The sequence below is a fragment of the Polypterus senegalus genome, chromosome 6 (genome assembly GCF_016835505.1).
Source record: "Polypterus senegalus isolate Bchr_013 chromosome 6, ASM1683550v1, whole genome shotgun sequence".
NCBI classification, from domain to species: Eukaryota; Metazoa; Chordata; class Cladistia; order Polypteriformes; family Polypteridae; genus Polypterus; species Polypterus senegalus.
The window spans coordinates 169,236,435-169,261,886 of record NC_053159.1 but is presented as its reverse complement, the minus strand read 5'-3'; the positions used below and the strand labels follow the sequence as shown (position 1 = coordinate 169,261,886).

General features: G+C 38.0%; 1 protein-coding gene across 1 annotated transcript in view; it reads left to right on the top strand.

The window, feature by feature from the left end:
* The first annotated feature begins 575 nt into the window (after positions 1–575).
* grb14 (growth factor receptor-bound protein 14) overlaps positions 576–25,452 on the top strand; it is a 339,463-nt gene continuing 314,586 nt past the window's right edge. The window contains exon 1 of the mRNA XM_039757507.1: positions 576–687. Within this exon, the coding sequence (XP_039613441.1) occupies positions 591–687 (97 nt within the window). The 5' untranslated portion in view covers positions 576–590. The remainder of the gene's footprint in view (positions 688–25,452) is intronic.

Sequence of the window (25,452 nt, the reverse complement as noted above, 5' to 3'; positions counted from 1 at the left end):
GGTCACGGGGGTCTACTGGAGCCAATCCTAGGCTACACAGAACCCTGGTCTCCTAACTGCGAGGCAGCAGCGCTACCACTACGCCACCGTGCCGCCATAAAAATAACATTAAATGATTAAAACATTTTTCTATGTATAGTATACCGGCAAGTGCAGTCACGTAATCCCCGAGTAACAGACTGACTGCAATGAAAGCCTGCCGTCTTTGTGAGTCCATCAGGATATATACCTGTAGCTATAGTTATTGAATATTGAACCTTTCTGCACAATCTAACGCCAGGGTTTGAAGTGGCATGCCGAGATTCATAATGACACAACGCAACATGCTTAAAATTAAACACACAACAAGAAAACCTTATGTCTGCCCACCCCCTATTAAAAATACTTATAACAATGGTTGGAGACCTGCCGCTGCGTTTGCCGTGGCCACTAGTTTTCCATCATCTGCCCGTTTCAGTCTGACTCTCCTTCGTCTCCAACACTTTATGTTGGGGCGCGCGCCTGTACGTGAACGAGGAAGGTGACGATAGCTTACTGCGCGGGCGAATTTTACTGTGCTGCGCGCGCTTTTTTGTAGCAGGAACGCGCCGATGACGCAATGGACGCTTATCGTTGTAGACACCTGTTACAGGCAGCAGACTAGGGAGCGACCCGTACAAAGAAGAATAGATGGACGGACGCACGCAGGTGAGTAGAGCTTGTTGGAGAGTCGCAGGTACCGTGTGACGACGTGCACATTATATTTACGATATGTCTTGTGCCGACGATTAGAAATAAAAAAGACATTTATATATGTGCGCGTGAAATCGACTATAAAGTCTTCGGAGCCAATGAATGAACCGCTTGAACTGAATGACCATTCGTTTTACTTCAGTGTTCGTTAGTGCTCTTAACTTTTTCTCCGAGAAGAGGGCTCACTCCGTATATAAACATTTATGTACAACATTAATGATATACGCTAGAAAGTTTTAAAGTACTGTAAATTAGTTATGTTGTAATAAGGCACGAGAAGGGTGTGCACGTTAGTGTTTGATATGGTCTCCTGTAAACCGTCCACATTAATAAGTGATTCTAGAGCTCAGTTATTCACTCTCGACATTAAGCGAAGAGGATATATTTTTTTAAATATCTGGGTTGCCTTGCCATTTTCAAACTTTTAACTTTAATTTTTTCCTTACCCTTCTCGGTTCATGGATAAGGTGAAATTTGCTCTAACATACTGAACATAAACTCGCTGTGCTAAAAGCATTCTCTGTGCCTGATTTTCAAGCATAGGTTTATGGCTACCCGACAAGAGATTTTATCAGCATTTGCAGATTTAAGTGGTCCAGCATTGTATCTTATTTATTCTGCAGTAATCATTTTGCCTTTGATGCTTGGGACATATTAATGATTTGCACATATATGGGCCTCTGAAATTAACGCTCATGTTGGCAAAATAAAGTCATGTTTATATTATCTGGGAAGACTGTCTTTATAAATGAAGGATGAACATGAATATAAATTACACAGGAAAGTTATGGACGGGTGCGTTTTTATATAGTCAGTCACTGTAAATTTAAATAAAGTTGTTTTTCTTGTATAAAATGTTATATATAATAAAAGCCAAAACGCTTTATACGTATCTGTTACAGTTCTAATGTTTTAACCTTTTAAGGGCCCTTATTTTGTTCGCGGAGAACTGTGTCTTATGCCTGATGCTTCTAAAATGGGCCTCGTCTTCTCGCGACCCTGATTTCGTATACGTTGTCTTAGTAAATTAATTTTACATTTGTATTTTTTTTATGGTTGTAACATATATTGTCAAACATAAATAATACTCAGTTTATGATGCTCTGTTAGACTGCGTTATATGCTCTTTAGAATCTAGGAAATATGTGTAAGATTTTCTTCTTGCTTCGATCGGCAACGATCAAATAAGTAAAAAAAAAAATTTGACGTAAATTAATCTTAGAACACAGAGACTTGTACAAATATAAAATCGAACAGAGGCTCTAACAAATAAAAATAATGTGCCTTATTTACGTAGGGTACTACAGTGTTAACATTCGTTCTCTGATATAACATTTTGCTTCTGTTTACTAAATTGAAAATACAAATTCAGTCTTTGAGACAGGTCAGAATTACTTAGATCTTTTTGACTTTGTACGTATATATATTTAATGCTACCTAGTTTTGTTTAGTAATACTATACTTATTTATAAGTCATTTAAAATATTGTGAGCCTTTTTTCAAAGTAGACAACTAGGAGTAAGTTAAATTGATACTATCTATACTAATAAAAGGCAAAGCCCTCACTGACTCACTCACTCACTGACTGACTCATCACTAATTCTCCAACTTCCCGTGTAGGTAGAAGGCTGAAATTTGGCAGGCTCATTCCTAACAGCTTGCTTACAAAAGTCGGGCAGGTTTCATTTCGAAATTCTACGCGTAATGGTCATAACTGGAAGCTATTTTTCTACATATACTGTAATGGAGTTGAGCTCGAAAGCCGTGGGGGGGCGGAGTTTCGTGTGACATCATCACGCCTCCCACGTAATCATGTGAATTGACTGTCAACGCAGTACGTAGAAAACCAGGAAGAGCTCCAAAAAGCGCTGAAGAAAACATGCATTATATAATTCAGAAGGCAGCAAAACAATAAGAAGCGAGCGAGTGACATATACAACGATATTCATGAGTGCTGCTACTTCGGAAACAAAGCACGGTGTAAACCTAAACTTTAAATTAAGTTCATAGACAGGCTGCCGCTGGCGTTTGTCATGCCCACGGCTAATGCAGGATACAAGTTTAATGAGAGGGGCGCGGGATATAAGCGAGTTTTGATCACTTTGTAACTAAGGTAAAATTGCAGGTGAGGGGCTGTGCTTATGCAAATTCCGAGAGAATGTGTTTGTGGGGGATTGACAGTTAAAGGCGGTTGGGGGAGTCACATCATCATCTCCCCTCCCATTCATCTCATTTCGCTCTGAGCTGCGCTCCTGTTTTGTTGCGGGAAAATGGTTCCAGGGATTAGAACATAAGTAGGCAAAGAATCAGAGAGAAGAGGTCCAATACTTCTATTTTATTTACTTAATCAACTATAATAATCAAACACATATAATGCAGACATACAAAACAAAACAATACTTACAGACATATAAAAAGACATAGAGCCATCATCCCAGACCAGTAGACTGAGGGGGCCCGCTTGTCAGTCTTGTCAAAGGACCAACCCATTTTGCCTTTCATTTACCGGGCGGTGCGCGCTGTCCCCACGGTTGAGCCTCCAAAGAAACTGAGGCGAAACCTTCCCTTATATACTAATTGGCGTCCTTGCCCAAAGCGCTTACGTGCAAGCAGTGTATACAGAAGTGATTAGTTTCAGCACACACACCTTTCCACGGGACGCAGTGTTGTTTTGCACTTGGTCCTGATGATGACGACACCTGGTACCAAACGGCACACAAAAATAAGAATTGCGTGGTGAAGCCCCTTGAAGTGAAAAACAAGTCAGCATGCCCCTTTATCCTGACGGAGACGGCGTCTGGTACCAAAAGGCACACAAAAATAGTGAAGCCCTCAAGTGAAAAACAAGTCAGCATAACCCTCTGGCCATATTCCCAGTACTTTTCCTTCTTGAAGCTGGTTTTTGCGCTGAGCGACCAACGCCCATCTGCTCTCTTGATCCCCCCCTCTCTTTAGAAAAATCCTTCCATTACAGCTCCGCAGCTAGCGCAGTGTTACGACTTTGTGATGCTGCCACCAAATACTCACAGAAAAATCCACAAGTTAATACACACGCTGTCTCTAGAGTTTCTCCACACTGAATCCTCCAGGCACTACTTACAAACGGTTAAATTTACAATCGTGTTATTTTTAAAATAGTTCCTTTTCTTAGCACAAGCACAGCTGAGAAGCTTCGATGGATGTGCTCCATAACGCGTTAAAAATCATGCATTTAATCACAAGCAAAGGGGAACTTCTGTCAATGCATGATTTCCTGGTACACCGATTCCATTGATCAGCGCTTCCCGATTCATTTTACCCTCGCACCACCTTGGTTTGAGAAGTATGAAAAAATATGAGGTTAACACAGAAAAACAGATCACCAATTGAAGCTTTATGAATAATCGATTCGCCATCAATAATTGTTTTGGTAAAGCCATACTCAGTGTAATTCTCCTTCCATTTTATAATTTTTCCGCCACTAGCCATGATTAAATGAACGGTAAAAAAGTAAGAGCGAAGCGAGGGTGACTTATTCAGGCAGGCAGGCGACAGCTCAATAGCTTGAATTTGGATATAAGTAGCTTCTATTTAGTCGCCAGAAATATCTTTGTTAGGAATGGAAGTTGAATTTAGTCTTTAAATTTGTATGGTAAAGAAAACGTTATGCAATGATAACTACATTTAACTATATAAAGTCAAAACTTGTATATATAAAGTCATTCGCAAATATATAAAGTCAGAACTGGAATATATAAGGTCAAAACTTGAATATATAGCCTAAAGTCATTCCCAAATATATAACGTCAAAACCTGAGTATATAAAGACGGCGTTGGAATATTTCGGAATATATAAAGTAAGCGCTGGAATATATAAAGTCAAAACTTAAATATATAAAGTCAGCGCTGGAATCTATACAGTCAAATCTTGAATATATAAAGTCAGCGTCGGAATATACAAAGTCAGCGCTGGAATATCCATCCATTTCCCAACACGTTGAATCCGACCACAGGGTCACGGGGGTCTGCTGGAGACAATCCCAGCCAACACTGGGCGCAAGGCAGGAACTAATCCTGGGCAGGGCACATGCATCATTTTCGAAACATTAACCGAACACTGTTTTTTAATTTATTTTTCTGAATACGTTTTTGTTAACTTAGTTCAGTTCAGAGTCGTTTCAATCAATAGATTTTGACTTTCACTTTATGTATTCAGGAGTGAGTTTATATACTCCGATGTTGACTTTATATAATAGGAATGAATTTGTAAATTCTGACGCTGACTTTGTATATTCAGGTTTTGACTTTATATATTCCAGCGATGACTTTATATATTCTGATGCTGACTTTATATATTCTGACGCCGACTTTATATATTCACAAAATCAATTTATTTGCCTGTTTGGCACCCCATAGTATATGTGTGTGTGTATATATGTACACATGTATATGTATATATATGCCAGCAACACTCATGACAGTGACAAAACAATTACATTATCAATCATGTTATGTTATTATTAAAATGTTTCCTTTTCTTTTTACTTCTCCGCTGCCAAGCGTGGGTATTTTGCTATAGCTATATATAGATATAGATATATATATATATATATAGATATAGATATAGATATAGATATATATACAATATATACAGTGGTGTGAAAAACTATTTGCCCCCTTCCTGATTTCTTATTCTTTTGCATGTTTGTCACACAAAATGTTTCTGATCATCAAACACATTTAACCATTAGTCAAATATAACACAAGTAAACACAAAATGCAGTTTTTAAATGATGGTTTTATTATTTAGGGAGAAAAAATCCAAACCTACATGGCCCTGTGTGAAAAAGTAATTGCCCCCTGAACCTAATAACTGGTTGGGCCACCCTTAGCAGCAATAACTGCAATCAAGCGTTTGCGATAACTTGCAATGAGTCTTTTACAGCGCTCTGGAGGAATTTTGGCCCACTCATCTTTGCAGAATTGTTGTAATTCAGCTTTATTTGAGGGTTTTCTAGCATGAACCACCTTTTTAAGGTCATGCCATAGCATCTCAATTGGATTCAGGTCAGGACTTTGACTAGGCCACTCCAAAGTCTTCATTTTGTTTTCTTCAGCCATTCAGAGGTGGATTTGCTGGTGTGTTTTGGGTCATTGTCCTGTTGCAGCACCCAAGATCGCTTCAGCTTGAGTTGACGAACAGATGGCCGGACATTCTCCTTCAGGATTTTTTGGTAGACCGTAGAATTCATGGTTCCATCTATCACAGCAAGCCTTCCAGGTCCTGAAGCAGTAAAACAACCCCAGACCATCACACTACCACCACCATATTTTACTGTTGGTATGATGTTCTTTTTCTGAAATGGTGTGTTCCTTTTATGCCAGATGTAACGGGACATTTGCCTTCCAAAAAAGTTCAACTTTTGTCTCATCAGTCCACAAGGTATTTTCCCAAAAGTCTTGGCAATCATTGAGATGTTTCTTAGCAAAATTGAGGCGAGCCCTAATGTTCTTTTTGCTTAACAGTGGTTTGCGTCTTGGAAATCTACCATGCAGGCCGTTTTTGCCCAGTCTCTTTCTTATGGTGGAGTCGTGAACACTGAACTTAATTGAGGCAAGTGAGGCCTGCAGTTCTTTAGACGTTGTCCTGGGGTCTTTTGTGACCTCTCGGATGAGTCGTCTCTGCGCTCTTGGAGTAATTTTGGTCGGCCGGCCACTCCTGGGAAGGTTCACCACTGTTCCATGTTTTTGCCATTTGTGGATAATGACTCTCACTGTGGTTCGCTGGAGTCCCAAAGCTTTAGAAATGGCTTTATAACCTTTACCAGACCGATAGATCTCAATTACTTCTGTTCTCATTTGTTCCTGAATTTCTTTGGATCTTGGCATGATGTCTAGCTTTTGAGGTGCTTTTGGTCTACTTCTCTGTGTGAGGCAGCTCCTATTTAAGTGATTTCTTGATTGAAACAGGTGTGGCAGTAATCAGGCCTGGGGGTGGCTACGGAAATTGAACTCAGGTGTGATACACCACAGTTAGGTTATTTTTTAACAAGGGGACAATTACTTTTTCACACAGGGCCATGTAGGTTTGGATTTTTTTTCTCCCTAAATTATAAAAACCATCATTTAAAAACTGCATTTTGTGTTTACTTGTGTTATATTTGACTAATGGTTAAATGTGTTTGATGATCAGAAACATTTTGTGTGACAAACATGCAAAATAATAAGAAATCAGGAAGGGGGCAAATAGTTTTTCACACCACTGTAGATATATATACAATATATAGATATGACAACAACACTCATATCAGACAAAACAATTACATTAACAATCATTATTTTTATCAATTATTTTTAAAATTTTTCCTTTTCTTTTTCATAACTTCTTTAACACACTAGTTCTCTGCTGCGAAGCGCGGGTATTCTGCTAGTTTAATATATAAATTAATGTAATAAGACATACCTGCTTTTTTAACCATTCTATAGACTTTTACTTAGTATCTTCCTTACCTTGCATCTTTCATAAACAAAAGGTTCAATATCTTTGCATAAACTTTTTTGATATTTATTTTGTGTCTTTTTGATCCATGTTTATTGTTCATAGCATTTAGAATGTTCTGCAGTGATACAAGCACACTGGTTGCAAACACCAGGGACTAAAAGGAATAGATACTTTCTGGTAGAACATAAGGAAAAGCTGAAACATTATATACAGTGGTGTACTGTCTATAGTTATACATCAACATATTTTGAGTCATATATTTATTACATTGTATTATAGATGTTCTGTGACGGGCTGATGCCCTGTCCATTGGCTGGTTCCTGCCTTGCACATGTTGCTGTTGGAATAGGCAAACCCTTTTTTTTTTTTTTACTTTGAGTGGGATTTTGCTTCACTCAGTCTTAATCTGAACTATCTCAAGAATACATTACATACTGTATCTCAACATAAATTATATGGCTTATTTTGTCATGTTTCATACATCTTTTTACTTGTATTCATACTTTATAATAGTATTTCCCAAAATTGTGACAACTGACTTTTTTTTTTACCAGACAATACCCACTGTCCAGGATTTGGTGTTTAAATGAATGAATTTTCCACTTGCATCACAAATTAAACCTTTTTACGCCTGAATTTTTTTAGGAGGTGGATAAATATATGGGATATATCAAGCTTTTCTTCTTTCTTTTTTTAAGTTTTGTTATTTTGGCGAGACAACCTGTTTATTATGAATGTACACAAAGTAAAAATGTCTTCATCAAACCCCTGCTCCGATTGTTGTCTTGTTTGCAATAGTGATTGTTCGTAACTACTACTATAAAAAAGTAGGTGTTCAGTTATATTGTCAAACATCTTAATAAAAATAGACAAAAAACAGCCTTATGCAATAAATGCTATTACAAAAAAATCTAATTTTCTTGAGAGAAGTGAAACTCTTGTTAGTGATAATTTACTGTATATAGTAGATTTATATGATTGTAGACTGACAGCAGAAATCAGCTGTCTTATTCATATAGAGCTTGACCTCTGAATAAAGAACTGTCAGAACTAAAACTAGAACTTGTGTGGAATGTTAATGACTTAAAAGCCACTTCTCTATAATCTTTGGGAGTCCCTGCAGAGGGAGACTTATTCTGACAGAAGAGTATAAAGGAAACAAAATTTAAACCTACCGAAACTAATGTATGACAGATCAGGTTGCTTGTATATTTAGGTACTGTATTTGTTAAACAGGTTTTGAAAGAGACTTATTGTATATTCTTAAGGTACTGCTATTTATTTGCTTATTTCTATGCATGCTTATTTGTATTAGATTACAAAAAGCATTATTTACTCCTTAAGGAAAATTTTAAGAAAAAAAAAAACGAAGCCTTCTTCACAACAATTCTATTTAGAGTAAGGGAGAGAAATATATACAGACTGATATACAGCTCTGCTTAGTGAAGCATAAAATTCTCCATACTGCTTTGACAACACATCATTCTTTGTTGCCAAATTAGTGGTTGTCCTAGTTACTGTTGAAAGATAATTGTTACAAGCTTATTTTCAAAATCTGTTTTTCTTTTTCCAAAGAGCATCTGACATAACCATACATCTTCACTTGAGTGTGCTTTCTGAAGCTGAACTGTGGCATATGTTTTGACATTTTTTTCCAAATGTTTTTACAAATCGCAGCTTCCATTTTGTGAAATCAGCATATATATATACTGTATATCACCAAAAAAGTTACTTTATTTTGGTTATCTCTTTTTTAACAATTTAGTATCCATTATTTGCACCCACTTTATGTAGTTTATTGTTTAGGGGGCAGTAGCCTATTTCTGCAATATCAGATGTAAGGCATGAATGAGCCTGGGTGGGGTGGAAGTGCATTTTATGTTACATGCACACACTTTGCAATAAACATTACTATTCTTACTATTCTATTAACATAATTAAACTTAGCTATTGAACCATGTTGAAAGCCTGTAGTTTTGTTTGCAGTTCCAACAATGTGTGTTACTTCAGTTGTTCTTGCTCATTTTCAAGTTAAAACTGAATCTCTTGAGGAAAAATAATTTGATTGATAAGTGAGACTTCCATCATTTGCAATTTTACTTCACAGTGCCATGCTTATTCTAGCCTCCCAATAAGTGTCCTTCAGACTGCTGCAACCTTACTTTTTACCACACCTCACAAATATGCATGTACGTGTACCCTCAGAGGAACCTCCAGATTATCAGACAATTTTCATTCAGCATTTTTAGTCAATTCTCATTTCACTATTAGTAAAGCTTTAGCATCATTCCTGTCAATTCAGAAATGAGGCTGTTCCAGTTTTCCAGAGTGACAGTGTACTACGTCCACACTTTCTTTTTAACTTTACATACCCTCCTCTATATCACCGTTTTCCTCATTCCTTTCATGAATGTTATAAATTATATTTAAACATTAAGTTTAAAGCCATATCATACCACTTTCTAAGCCCACTTTCAAACCACGCAAATTAAACAATATTTTTAAGGATACAATTGAAATATAGCAAACTAGTAGTGGGATTATTCCTATCTACACAGTAATCTGTTTAGCCCCTTCATCTCAGTTAATCAATTATCTGTTACTACCAAAATTAATTAACAGGAGTTTAATTTTACTTTTTTTTTTTTTTTTTAAAGGATATTTACCTAACAGTGCTATTAGGACCAATGATAAAATGTCTTTCCTACTTGTAAATCTGTTTATATTTTACTTATAGGCGGCATGGTGGCACAGTGGTAGAGCTGCTGCCTTGCAGTTAGGAGACCCGGGTTCATTTCCTGGGTCCTCCCTGCGTGGAGTTTGCATATTCTCCTCGTGTCTGCGTGGGTTTCCTCCCACAGTCCAGAGACATGCAGGTTAGGTGCATTGGTGATTCTTAATTGTCCCTAGTGTGTGCTTGGTGTGTGTGCGCCCTGCCCAGAGTTTATTTCCTGCCTTGCACCCTGTGTTGGCTGGGATTGGCTCCAGAAAACCTCAGTGACCCCGTAGTTAGAATATAGCAGGTTGGATAATGGATGGATGGATCTTACTTGTAATCTATATTTCAACACACGATTTCATGTTGTTTGGGGAAATAAGTGAAATTTTTAAAATGGTGCACAGATTAAAGATGTTGACAGTATTCTGAGTCACTGTGTAAGGGCTGCTAAGTAAGCAAACATTTGCTGTGAAATGGTATATGTAAATTTGCATAAAATGGTAATTATGTTGTTTAGCAATTTATTTAGTAAATTTTTTATTCAAACATAATTAAGTAGCAAAAAAGCCAGTCTTTGATTTGTTCAGTGGTACTACTATTCATTTTTCAATTGTTTTATTTTTGGATAACATTCTTCACTGAACATATTACCAGAAATGTGCTGTGTTGTTCAACACTCCCATAGAAGAACAAAAATTATACAGTGAAACTGAGTATGACAAAACAACATCCATCAACAGTGTGTTTGAGATGTGGCCAGTGGAATATTGGGGAAGATAGGAAAATGCATAATCCATTCAGTATCATTACAACAGAAAGTAAGCTTCTAAGGGGGTAAGGATATGAAATTGAAGTTTTGATGACCTAGGCAAACTGGCAGCCTGCCACCTGGCCATTCTCCATGTGCATGGAAGCCATTGTTAAATGAAGATTAAATCCCAAGACTCCCAATAACCCGAAGTCTTGGTCCAGCTGCCTGTTTTGAGACCCCTATAAGAAATGTTCAAATCAGCCTTCGCTAACTAAATATATGTAGGACTTGGCAAGGACTAGATTTGATGGATCCGAGATATACAGTATACATACATACATACACATACAGGGTTTTTATGGCTAGATTTCAGCTATCCTAGCTTAGCCACTTCTCATTTAGGTGCTGATAATGATCACTAAGACTTAGTAATGGCTGGTAGTTCTTCTTTACCTGATATAAAAATGTTGAATGCAGTGATTTCAGTGCATATGTAAATATTAAAAATAATTCAATAATACAAATATTTTGTAAACAAATCACCAACGGGTGCATTCTAAGGTTATGTATTATCCATCCATCTTCCTAACCAGCTATCCAGGACAGGGTCACAGGGAAGCTGGAGCCTTTTCCAGCAGTCATAGGGCACAAAACAGAACAACATCTGGACAGAGTGCCAGTCCATCACATGGCAAACACAGACACAAGGAACACCTGTGACATGAACTGGGGTCTCCTTATTTCAAGGCAATGTTGGCATTATTTGAAGCAATAATGTAAAAATAATTATTTGAAAATGCTAAATATTAGAAGTAATTTTTTTTTATCTGCATCAAAATTAACAATGTATTAATAAATTCTATCTATATAATTACAATGTCACACCCATTCTCTGTGCCGTTTAATAAGATCATTTATACTACAGTTATAATATCTTTATGATGTTGTTTTTTGTATTTGTAAGCATACATCCATCCAGTGTTATTCTGATTTAGCTTTTTTGTTTGAGGGTCACAAGAAGCTGAAGTCTTCATTAGTAGCAGAGATTTTGCAGAGTTCATTTAAAGAGACACATTTATTTAAACACAGTCATCGGGATTGGCAATTAATTTAGCTTGGTTTTGTAAGTCAGTACCAGGACTGTTCTGCCAAGCAAAATATTACAAAATTTGATTTTTTTTATATCCTGAGGAGTTATGGACTGTTGCTAGGAACTTCAAAGCAGATACCACATCCCCACCAGGTGTGTTAACACTCTGGATGTCAATGTAGACCACAGTCTTATTTACAAAAGAAGGAATAGTATGGGGAAGCTTAGCACTTTTATAGTCCATTTCCTGGAGTCACTATCAATGATGACCTAAAGTGGACAGAAAACATCTTGTCAATCATGAAGGAAGTTTGCCAAATCCTTTACTTCCTCAGATTTCTGAGGACAGCTTAGGTATCTTAATTCTTACTAACCTACATAGGTGTACAGTGGAGCCCATCATCACTGAAAGCATACTATCCTAGTATGGCACATGCTTAGCGTAGAAAAAGCAAGGCACTGCAGAGGGTGGTGAAGCTGGCAAATTTCTGTTTTGGCATATTTAATACACGAACCCTAGAGGGTAACAGCCTTATTAATGACTAAAACCATTCTAAACAGTCACATTTCTCCTTTCTGTATTCTGGCAAATGGTTTATACCCATTGCTTTTTCATCATTAGATTCAGAGATTGGTTTATCTCTAAGTAGTCGCTAATAATGACAACTGCATATGTGTTTCTTTTATACTGTATATTGTCTGTTTCTATATTTAATGTATAAAATTGTATTGACTGTTTTGGTATTCATTGTCTGCTATTTGTGTTGCACTACAGTTACTAATCCGTGAGATCAGTAGGAAACGTGCAAGTACAATGTCCATGACTTTGATGTTTAACCTAAAAACTGGAGTCCTCTGAGAAAACTCTACACAGACATCAGGAGACAGTACACATACCAGATTGGGATTCAAACCTTTTGACCTAGAGTTGTGAGGAAGCAGTGCTAACCAGTGCACCATCATGTTGCCCCACACTTATATATACCTTATCATACACATTGTTTCAGACACCTAGCCATTTTTTTATTTTTTTTTACATTGATTTGATATACTTTGTCATAAGACAAAATGATGAAATGTCCATTTGCTGTGCAAGCTCACCATAGTCCCCAAAGAAACAGAAGATAATCTGTGGGAAACATGTTAACACCACACTCTAAGGGCTGGTTTATACTCCACTGCCACGTGTTCCTAGCATTCAGTTGCTGCATCCTCTGAGCACATCCTCAGAAATAAATTTGATGTATGCGCGAGTTGCAATACCATCAAAAAGTCAGGGGGAGTAGTTGGAATATGACATCAGTTTACTATCTACATCTGACAGAAAGCTGCTATGCGGATCCTACAGGACTGACGTACATACTTTGTATTTTATTTATTTATTTTTTGTGTACCTTCACAACAGCATCAGAATATACATATTTGAGCCACAGAGGAAAAAAAAATAAAAATAAGGATACAGTGAAAAGGTCTGTTTTGTGATTTAACCTTGTAGTTTATTTTATCATTAAAGCAGACCATCATAAACGTCATATTAAAACTGACCTAGTTGTTAATGGTGCTTCTGGGGCTTACTCCTGAATTGACAGCAGCGGCAAGCAGCAATTACCACACAGAACACATTAAATTTACGATATTCCAGGTCTCTGCACATTTAGAATCCTTAGATTTATACTCGATATCACTTACATGATGAAATGCATTAAAGTATGTATGTTACATTTTACAGATAAGTTGTTAACTTCATTTAAATAATGAATACTGTTAATAGTTAACACATGTGGGGGTGGCACGGTGACAGACCGGTAGCGCTGTTGCCTTGCAGTAGGTAGTCATATCCATGGTGTTCCCTGCCTGGAGTTTGCATGTTTTTCTGGTGGGTTTCCACAGTGTGCTCCAGTTTCCTTCCGAAGACATGAAGGTTTGGGAATTTGGTGATGCTAAAAGGACGCTAGTGTATGTGTATGCTTGTGTTCACCTTGCGATGAGCTGATACCCTGTACAGGGGTTGTTTCTGTCTCGCGCCTGGTGCTTACTGGAATGGGCGCATCCTTTTCAGAGATATTGTGGCAGGGTGTCCTCTGAATTAATGATTGTTTCAGGCAATTCACAACACAACAAAGCCGAATGTTTTCTTGTTGTGATGATATCTTGCAGATATACGTAAAGTAGACATGCAAGTATAAATGGACAAAGCTTCTGTAACAGTAGCGTCTGTTGGAGCGTGTGTCATGTCGTGTGAAGTATAAACCCGGCCTAACAAGGCTTTCTAGAGAGGCCTAGATCTAAAGGTTATGATGTGGCAGTTTTACTCACTTTGCTATTGTGTGGACCCTTGAACGCATCTCAGAATAACTTTAAAATAGTAGCTAACTGATAAGTTGAATTAATAGGATGCCTAGTGATGTTAAATGTTTTAGACATCTATTATTGTTATGGGGGAGTCAACTTTTTAAGTATTGTTTACTATTATATTTAGGTAACATAACATCTCCTTAAATATATTTGTTGATTAATAGTTGAATGCCAATGCATTTAGACAAATAATTCCAGTAAAATTCACATACTGTATTTAGATTGCTTCACTTGTGCTATTTTTTTTTTTGTATTTTTAACTGATTAAATAAACTGTCGGATGCTAAAAACAGAAACCATTACCCAAAGTGGATGGATACAAAGGATAAAATACCATTGTATATTAACAATATTTTTTTTAAGTTAAACAAAATTATTCATTTTTAAGTTTACAGTATATAATTGTTAAAAAAACAATTAGTTCACTATTAGCGACAAAATGGATAAGCATTGTATTTACAGGAATTTTATATTTACATAATATTTTGATATTAAAGTATCTTGTAATATAAGGTACAATGTAATCTTTGTTAAAAAGTGTGTTAGAAAAATTTGTTGAAATATAAAAAAGTCACTTCAGTATTTGTCACTAATGTTTTTAAAATTAGTACACTAGATGTCAGTCTTGAACCTTAAAATATCCATTTCCTTATAGGAAAATAAGTGGAGGTTGTTTATTCTGCATGTATAATACATATGAATATTTTTAGCTGTATAATATTTTGTTTATTACCATTTTATTTAAAGTAAAACAAATTATATTAGAATGAATTTTATGTTTTATAGGTGGCACTTGACTCAATTTTGCAGTCTAAAAATAACATTGGGACTCTTCTTCCGGCAGATAAAAGCTTGATGAAGAGTAGGAACATCTTGGCATGTTTTTCAAAGCTATTAATGAGGAATACCGTATAGATTTTCATATTTTATTTTAAAATGACACAATATTAGAAAGACTTCTTATGAGTAAACAAAATTTATAGACACAAAGTTATATGACTTGGAAGACAAAGTTTATTATTATATTGGGCTAAACTTAGAAAGTATCTTGACTAATAGACTTCATGCATGTTTAGTTTGACTGATAATGGATGTATGTTTTATGACAATAAAATACTTTGTGAAATTCTGTTACCACTGTGTCAAGATCATTGCCTTGAGCTTGTAAATGACTCTGATCTTTCAAATCTTAAAGTATTTTTTAATAAGATTTACAGTATGTTAAACTTTTGTGTTTTTCTGACTGCACATAAACAATGTTTTATGCCTCATTTTGCTATTGTAAAACTGTTTTCTCCATTATTATGTGATAGAGAGGGGCTGCATAGTAGCACAGAGATTAAGGTTTGTATTCAAATCTTTGATTGTGTGTGGTCTGTGTGTAATTTACATGTTTTCCCCATTTATCCATCCATTGACCCTGTATTGGTCTAAAATAAATGAATGTAATTGTGTTCATATGATTTCCCTTTTATAAATATGTACAGTGTGCACTGTTGAATGCAATCCTGATAGCAACAGGTTGCAAGGCAGGAATCAAGACCTCACAAGCTGAAAAAGACTAAGTTGGAAAAATGGAGGCAAAGCTTGTCTTGGAAGGATTGTGCAATTAATAGAAATAATTATATTTGAGGAAAACAAATCTAAAAATAATAAATAAGTGAAGTTTGTATATGTTTGTGTATTTCTTTGTGTGCCATATATCTTGAGGCTGAAAGCTTGGAAACTCCTAGCAGGGTGTTAAATGACAAAGTCAAGCACACCCTCGTTAAAATTAATACAGTTAGGTGACATCAGTCATTTATTATTTGGTCATTTTTTAAACTGTGCTTACAGTCTTTACAGACACATGCACTGAATTGTTGTAAATATTCATTTTTAAGGCATTCTTTATTTCACAACCAGAAGGCAGTTTCTCTCTACTGTGAAATTTAATAGAAAATATTTGCTCTTACAGTCAAAGTATGTGTTAACTGATGTGAGATTTTTTACAGAATCTTGAACCAAACTTATTTGATTATTTATGTGGTAGCTGATTTGTTTTGCCATACCAATTTAGCTATAAATGTAAAATTGACTGATACAGTATGTTTCTGTGTAATCATAATAAATGCAACTCCTCTTTTCCTGTGGTTGATTTTAAGTTATCAGTGGTTCACTAAACATTTACGTTCTTTACTATACTGTGCATTTGGATTTATATTTCATGTATGCCTTCATACTGTACAAAATGTACTGTGACATTCTTAAAATTTTTTTTACTGGTTTCTATTAAATTAGAACTAAAATCCTGCACTTCTGCTCCTACTCATCATTAATCTATTTTAACTGACCTCTTACAAGTAAACAGAGAATTGTGCTGGAGTCTGAAAGCAGTAGTGTATGGTTGATGAATTTCATTTTCAAGTGTATGCCTGTTAAGGCCAAGTACAGCTACATTGCTGTTTTAATTACTCAGTACTTCTTAATTTATAGCAATACATTTTGTCATGTTGCGCTGTATTTTAATTGATCCATAATAAATACATTGGAAACTTTTAATTTTTGAAAATGGCAGCCTTGTCATGTTGTTTCAATAATGAAATGTTATAGTTCTTTTAAGTGAGAATATTTCAAAGTTAATATTGTCAAATATTACACTTGTAATATTTTTGTTGTTTTTTTACACTTGCGACTCTTCAGTTCCACCCGGCTGGGTAAACGCTAACATTATTCAAAGTTATTGTCTGTTTTTACATGCATTTTTATTACTCTTTAATATATTTTTTTTTGTATCAGTATAGTGCTGCTGGTTTATGTGAATTTCCCCTTGGGATTAATAAAGTTTATCTATCTATCTATCTATCTATCTATCTATCTATCTATCTATCTATCTATCTATCTATCTATCTATCTATCTATCTATCTATCTATCTATTCTGTACTAACAGTTAAATTGCAATGGTTTTATTGTAAATTTATATCTTGCCTGAAGAATGGGCCCGAGTTGCCGCGAAAGCTTGCCTATTGTAATCTTTTTAGTTATCCAATAAAAGGTGTCATTTTGCTTGACTTTTCACTACATTCATAATGGCTAACACTTGTAGAGCAATGTTTTTCACCCAGTGTCCTGTTGCTTTTTTGCCGGCTTCTCCTTTTGTCCCGCCCATTCGGGCAGTTGAGCACGTGAATGAGATACAATATTTATGCGCTTAGTTGAAAAGTAGTATGCCTTGGGATAGTTTTGGTTGCAAAAAGTGTGCCACCGCAAAAAAGGTTGGGAAACACTGCTGTGGAGTGTATTACTTTTAGTACAATTTAAACTGTCATTTGCCATTTAAATGGAAATATAAAACTTAAGGAGGCTCTTTATGGGGGTTAAATAGTACAGTCAGTCTGCACAAAATATGGAGCTTTAGTACTTATGTTACACATGGCCAGAAAATTATTCTGTGAAGGTCATTGTTCATTGCTCATGGTTATTGCTAGCTGCAGCAGCCCAGGAGCTAGATTGTAAATCATTTGCTGAGAAAAACCAAATCTTTCAAGTTTACTTTTTGTCAGAGAGATTTAGGAAAAATGCATATCTAGTTTGTTTAAGCCATATACAGTATATTACATTTTCTAATTTTTCTACTTTTTCAGCATATTCTGAACTGTTATGAATTCTACTCTCTCTGAAGAGCATATTATAAAACAGTTGCAGGCTCTAATTTTATTAATACCTCTATACCTTCATCAGTTTTTGATCACACTGCCACCTGATGCCTATGATTTCAGGAAACATGCTTACCCATGAATTAGAAAAAGAAAAACCTCAATGATGTAAAAGGAAAAAAGCACAACTATGAGGGATCTTAAAGGGTGGCTCAGTAATTGAAAATTTGTTTGTAAAAAAAAAAAAAATACAGCATCATATGTCTCCAGCAGTGGATCTTTAAGTGGAAAGTAATAAATCCATATCTGTATGCCTGAGTAAAGCACTTCTGCTGTTGAACCTCCCTTTAAAAAATTGCTTCCCAGTTCCATGTATCTATTTGGCAAATCACACTCCACAAGTTTGAAATGTCTCCCAAATTACTATTTTTAAGGTATTTAAGGGTGTATTTAATTTATTCTAAATACATAATTGGCTTAACATGTTTATAAGTAAGAGACACATTGTGCTATTAGACTAACAAGCCTGCCGTTTACTAAGCTGCAGTTTCAAATTTGTCTTTGTCTGTTCTTTTTCCAATTAAATATGTAAGCTGCTATACTTAAAACAAGGTGTATATCCAGACTCAAGCAGTGCCCTTTTTAATTTAAAGGACAGAATAAAAAGGCCTGAAATCTTTAAAGAAGCTTTTCTTGCAGTTTGTCTAATTGCACTGGACGACTTCTCTTTCTTTAATGGAAAGACTAATATTCCAATCTCGCTTTCTGGATGAAACAAGCCTCAACTCACTGCCCTTTGTTTTCACTGCAGGATGTTTATCTTCTAAAAAAAAAAAGCGCCTGTCTCCACTAGTGTAATACCTTGTGTAAAGGAGCACTGCAACTAAGTTATCATAAAGCTTAGAAACACAGGATCTGAAAAATGTTTTTTTTTTTTTTGATGGGCCAATTTACTGATCACCAATTGAGTCTTTTTTTTTTTTTTGTGAAAATCGTCCGATTTAGATCAGCAACAGCTTAATCGAAGCATCCCTACATCATCTAACTTCTGTCTCCTGCAGTACTGTGTGTACAGTTTATACTGTATTTACCGAACAACCACAACATTAAAAACATCCCAATACTGTGCAGAACCTTCTTGTGCTACCAAAATTAGCTCTGACCCATGGACTCCAAAAGACCTCTGAAGGTATCTTGTGTCCTGGGTTATCCGGCATCAAGACATTAGCAACAGATCTTTTAACTCCTATGAGATGTGACTTTCATGGACCAGACTTGTTTTTTTTCACCACATCCCACACATGCTTGATTGGATTGAGATCGGGGGAATTTGGAGGCTAAGTATTTAGAGAGAGCTTAAAATATTTTAAATAAAATGCATTTAGATGTGTTTATATTTACACTGTGTAACGATTGGGGATTAATTAAATTAATTAAAATTTAAGAATTTCCTCACTATTTTTTAAGTGACACTTAGTAATAACTTTTTTAATACCATCATATCTTCCTTAAACAGTTTGATAGCATTTTTGTTGATATTTTTATTTTAAAAGTAAATTCTATAATTTTATTAAAAAAATAAAATATAATTCCTAATATTTTAAAGAAATAAACTGGACAGCTTTATCTGAATTATTTTCAAGGTATATCTGAAGATCGTACTGCTAATAATCTTATTAGACCACACACAGTTCTTATACAGTTTAAATTTATGGATCTATTTAAGCATACTTGGATACTGCGTGTGCATGTCAAAATGAGTGTTAGATTATCCTGTTACATTATAATGTGCCATTAGTGGGATTTTAGAATGATTGATGGCAGAATTTACATGCCTTAGTTAATAACAGTCATGAGTATCTATGTGAATCTCATTATTTGTATTCATAATATTTTGACATATGAACAATGTCATTAGATCCCTGAAAACAGATTATTATTTGTATTGTTATGCATGGATATTCATTTGCAGTTTGTTCATCTGTGAGAGTAGGAAACCTTTTTCAGATGTTTAAACACTCAGTTTCGGACTGAATGTGAGATTTATCTGTCCTCAGTCATTTGATAAATTGCAGCATAACTGCCAGATTATATAAATCTATATGGTTTCACAAGGGCTTGTCTTTTGTTATATTGTCGGCATGGGGTGTTTAAACTATTCAATCTTACATAGAATAACTAAATTAATACATCCTTAAGCATCTCATTCCGCAGTTTTCCTACAAAGCTTAAAGTGTAGTAGCAAAAGGTACTTTAATACGGTTTTATTATAAGGTTGTATATAAGGCTTGGGCATGGGAGGAGTTTGGAGAGGCCATGGATAACGACTTTCGGACGGCTTCGAGGAGATTCTGGTCCACCATCCGGTGTCTCAGGAGGGGGAAGCAGTGCAGTGTCAACTCCGTATATGGTGGGGATGGTGCGCTGCTGACCTCGACTTCGGGCGTTGTGGGTCGGTGGGGAGTACTTGAGACCTCCTCAATCCCACTAACATGCCTTCCAATGAGGAAGCAGAGCCTGGGGACTCTGAGGTGGGCTCTCCCATCTCTGGGACTGAAGTCACCGAGGTGGTCAAAAAACTCCTTGGTGGCAGGGTCCCGGGGGTGGATGAGATACGCCTGGGGTTCCTTAAGGCTCTGGATGTTGTAGGACTGTCTTGGTTGACACGTCTCTGCAACATCGCATGGACATCGGGGACAGTGCCTCTGGATTGGCAGACCGGGGTCGTGGTCCCCCTCTTTAAAAAGGGGGACCAGAGGGTGTGTTCCAATTACAGAGGGATCACACGCCTCAGCCTCCCTGGAAAAGTCTATTCGGGGGTTCTGGAGAGGAGGTTCCGTCGGATAGTCGAACCTCGGATTCAGGAGGAACAGTGTGGTTTTCGTCCTGGTCGCGGAACAGTGGACCAGCTCTACACCCTTAGCAGAATCCTGGAGGGTGCATGGGAGTTTGCCCAATCAGTCTACATGTGTTTTGTGGACTTGGAAAAGGCGTTCGACCGTGTCCCTCGGGGAATCCTGTGGGGGGTGCTCCGGGAGTATGGGGTACTGGACCCCCGATAAGAGCTGTTCGGTCCCTGTACAACCGTGTCAGAGCTTGGTCCACATTGCCGGCAGTAAGTCAAGCCCGTTTCCAGTGAGAGTTGGACTCTGCCAGGGCTGCCCTTTGTCACCGATTCTGTTCATAACTTTTATGGACAGAATTTCTAGCGCAACCAGGGTGTTGAAGGGGTCGGTTTGGTGGACTCAGGATTGGGTCACTGCTTTTGCAGATGATGTTGTCCTGTTTGCTTCATCAGGCCGTGATCTTCAGCTCTCTCTGGATCGGTTCGCAGCTGAGTGTGAAGCGGCTGGGATGAGAATCAGCACCTCCAAATCAGAGACCTTGGTCATCAGCCGGAAAAGGGTGGGGTGCCCTCTTAGGGTTGGGGAGAGATCCTGCCCCAAGTGGAGGAGTTTAAGTATCTCGGGGTCTTGTTCATGAGTGAGGGAAGAATGGAGTGCGAGATCGATAGGCGGATCGGTGCGGCATCTGCAGTGATGCGGGCTTTGCATTTGTCTCTCGTGGTGAAAAAGGAGCTGAACCGTAAGGCAAAGCTCTCAATTTACCAGTCGATCTACGTTCCTACCCTCACCTATGGTCATGAGCTATGGGTAGTGACCAAAAGAACGAGATCGCGAATACAAGCGGCTGAAATGAGTTTCCTCCGCAGGGTGTCTGGGCTTTCCCTTAAAGATAGGGTGAGAAGCTCAGTCATCCGGGAGGGGCTCAGTGTAGAGCCGCTGCTCCTCCGCATCGAGCGGAGTCCGATGAGGTGGCTCAGGCATCTGATCAGGATGCCTCCTGGACGCCTCCCTGGTGAGGTGTTCCAGGCACGTCCAACCGGGAGGAGGCCCCGGGGAAGACCCAGGACATGCTGGAGGGACTATGTCTCCTGGCTGGCCTGGGAGCATTTGGGATTCTCCGGAAGAGGTGGAAGAAGTGACCGGGGAGAGGGAAGTCTGGGCCTCTCTGCTTAAGCTGCTGCCCCCGCGACCCAACCTCGGAAAAGCAGAAGAGGATAGATAGATGGATGGATGGATATAAGGCTGTTAGGTGACTTTTGATGAGATATTATTAATGGTAACAAGGCCAATGCATGTAGTAAATGGTTTCTTTCAAAAATGCTTTTTAAAAGAATGCTATTGGGAGATTATTTTACAGTTCTCTCAGTTGTTTTAGAACACTTCTCAAATCATCCCTAACATTTGCAAAACAAGTGCATTTCTCAAAAACAATTTGTGTAAACCACGAAATGAATTACCTGCACAGAAGCTTGTAACTTGCTCAGAGCCCTTAGTTTATCTCTCAAAAGTATTTATGTTGATGAGCATGTCCTTGTGCCATTGTTTACAAACAAGTCAAAATGCTTTATCATGTTGTCAGTATATTAAGTATTTTCTGATGTGAAACTATGGTTTTGGTGGCAATGATTGAACATGCACAAGGCTACATTTTTTCTGTCTGGCATGTGTCAATTTTAACAGTTCCAAATTACACATTGCTGAATGTGGGCGATAGATCACAATGGATTTTACTGGATAAGCATCACTAAATCTTTTGTTTTTTGTTAGAATTCTGGCAGCTACAGCATATTCTTGATTAATTAAGTAGGACAAAAAGTCCATTTTGAACCTAATGGTATTACATTATAATAAAGTAATCTCCAAGTAATAACGATGGTTGTTTTCACCATGGAAGAATCATGCTGCAGATGTGTTTCTGCTCATGATGTCAGCTGACACAGCTTTGTTTCATGGTGTTGCAGGGCTGCGGCTAAACTGTGACTTCAGAACATGGGGGTGTTTTCAGTATGTCGCTTAAATCAATCGAAACAAGATGCCTCATCTTGGATGAGTTAATGCCGGTGAAACTCATCCGAGATAAGTCGGTTTTTCAAACGCAGCCGTGTAGTAGATTAGTCTAGTTGGATCTAATCATCTGTGATGAATGTGCGCACCCGCACTGATTGAAAAGCCCATATATATTGAGACTAGAAAACATGATCAGCAAATCTTTGATAGGCTGCAACAAAATGACAAAAGAACGGGCGCATTTTTTCACACAAGCGGAGCAGGACATTTTACGCAAAAGTTAATGAAGAATTTCAAGATTTAATTTGCACAAGGAGTAACACTGCAAAAGCAGCCCAAACCAGAAAAGACGGCTGGTAAGTATACAGTGCATCTGGAAAGTATTCACAGCGCATCACTTTTTCCACATTTTGTTATGTTACAGCCTTATTCCAAAATGGATTAAATTCATTTTTTTCCCCTCAGAATTCTACACATAACACCCCATAATGACAACGTGAAAAAAAGCTTGAGGTTTTTGCAAATTTATCTATACTAATAAAAGGCAAAGCCCTCACTGACTCACTCACTCATCACTAATTCTCCAACTTCCCGTGTAGGTAGAAGGCTGAAATTTGGCGGGCTTATTCCTTACAGCTTACTTACAAAAGTTAAGCAATTCTACTCATAACGGTCGACAACGTCCGCCATGTTGAACTTTCTTATTTATGGGTACATCTTCACGAAATTTGGTAGGCAGCTTCCCTGCGCTAACCTAAACTGATGTACGTACTTATTTCGATGGTATGACGTCACTGTCGGCCGCCATATTGAACTTTCCAATGTCACTGATTCTCCAACTTCTCGTGTAGGTAGAAGGCTGAAATTTGGCAGGCTCATTCCTTACAGATTACTTGCAAAAGTTAATCAGGTTTCATTTCGAAATTCTACGCGTGAGGATCATAACGGTCGACAACGTCCGCCATGTTGAACTTTCTTATTTATGGCCCCATCTTCATGAAATTTGGTAGGCGGCTTCCCTGCGGTAACCGAAACCAATGTACGTACTTATTCCGATGCCACTGTCGGCCACCATATTGAACTTTTCAACGGTCTTTGTTACTTATGGGCCCATGTTCAAGAAATTTGGTACGCGGGTTCACAACGCTAACTGAATCCTACTTACGTACATATATACGTCCATAACCTGCAGCTCGGTCACCGTGTGAGGAGGTGTTGGGTCCCCCATCCCAACGCCCCCCACGCTGTTGGCTGCCTGCCTATATAAGGCCGTCCGTCACTCCAGTCTCTACATTCCCTTCCTTGCTTCGCCACGGGATTCACGTCTCCCTGCTGATAACTACAGCCTTTTTTTTTAATCCACGGCTTCTCCACTGTTTTATTGTTCATTTATTACGATTACAGTTATTGTGTAGGTATTTTAGACTTACTTTACATTGTTCAGGTACCCATTTCCTTTATCATTCCAACCGTACCCCCATTAACATGTCTATCGAGGTGATCACCATCGATCAAAGAACTGTCACTTACCGAGTGGTTTCCATGCCCGGAGATGGCACCTACCTTTTCCATTCTCTTTGCTACATATTGCACGGCCATAGCAGGCTCACTCTTGATATCCGGAGGAACATTGTGTCTTATGTATTGAATGACTGGGACAGGTTCAAGGTGTGGACTGATGACGGTACAGGAGATAATTATTCTACACAGAAGCACTATAAGAGTGAAATGCTTAAGCCCTTCACCTATGCATCTGCATGCAAGTTGATGGCTGCCGCTGAATTGTTCGGTTGTCGCTTTCAAGTGTACCGAAATGGCCAAATATTTTACACCTTTCGACAACCGCCAATGCCTCTTAAATATCTTAGATTGACAGGTGACGATTTCAGTAGTGGACACTTTGATGTTTATGAATGTTTAAACTCTGAAAAGCTGGATGTGAAGTTATCGATGAAACCGGTTATATACTTACAACGCTTGACAGATGCCGAATGTCTCTTCAATATTTTGCTAGTTAAAAATAAAAAAGCTGAGAAATCAGATGTACATAATCTAACAAAGGCGCTATATAGGTGCCTGACCTGACACAGAAAGACACGGAGGCACGTATAAAAACACAGACTTTATTTTTCTTCACCCGTGCGCGCACGTCTTCCCCGTGAGTCACAGGCAATACACAGTCCCAAAACACAAGTAGAATACCGTAACACACTTTTCTTCTACTACCACCACTCCTCCACAAGCGCAGTCCTCCTCCTCCCGACCCTGGCTCCTCGAGTGGTGGTGGCTGGCCCTTTTTATAACCCACCCAGAAGTGTTCCAGGTGCTTGACCATCTGGTCCTAATTGCACCTCCGGGTGGGGCTGAAAATTCGTCCAGCCAGGCTGCTGAGTCCATGCAGCTCCCCCTAGCGGCAATCCGAGCCCCCAACCAGGCTGTGGAGGACTCCATCTCCCATGGAGCCCTGCGGGTGGTTGGGGAATCACCGTCAGCCATGGAGGCTGCCACCAAGCGTCCCAAGGGAGGTACTGGAGTGCCCATGGTGGCTCCCCCAGAACATAAGCACCAGGGGCGTCCCTGCCGGGCATGGGATCCAGCTGTCCTTCACAATAAGTATTCACAGCCTTTGCTCAATACTTTGTCGATGCACCTTTGGCAGGAATTACAGCCTCAAGTCTTTTTGAATATGATGCCACAAGCTTGGCACACCTATCTTTGGCCAGTTTTGCCCATTCCTTTTTGCATCACCTCTCAAGCTCCATCAGGTTGGATGGGAAGCGTCGGTGCACAGCCATTTTAAGATCTCTCCAGAGATCCCTGCCCTGCAAGAAAGAA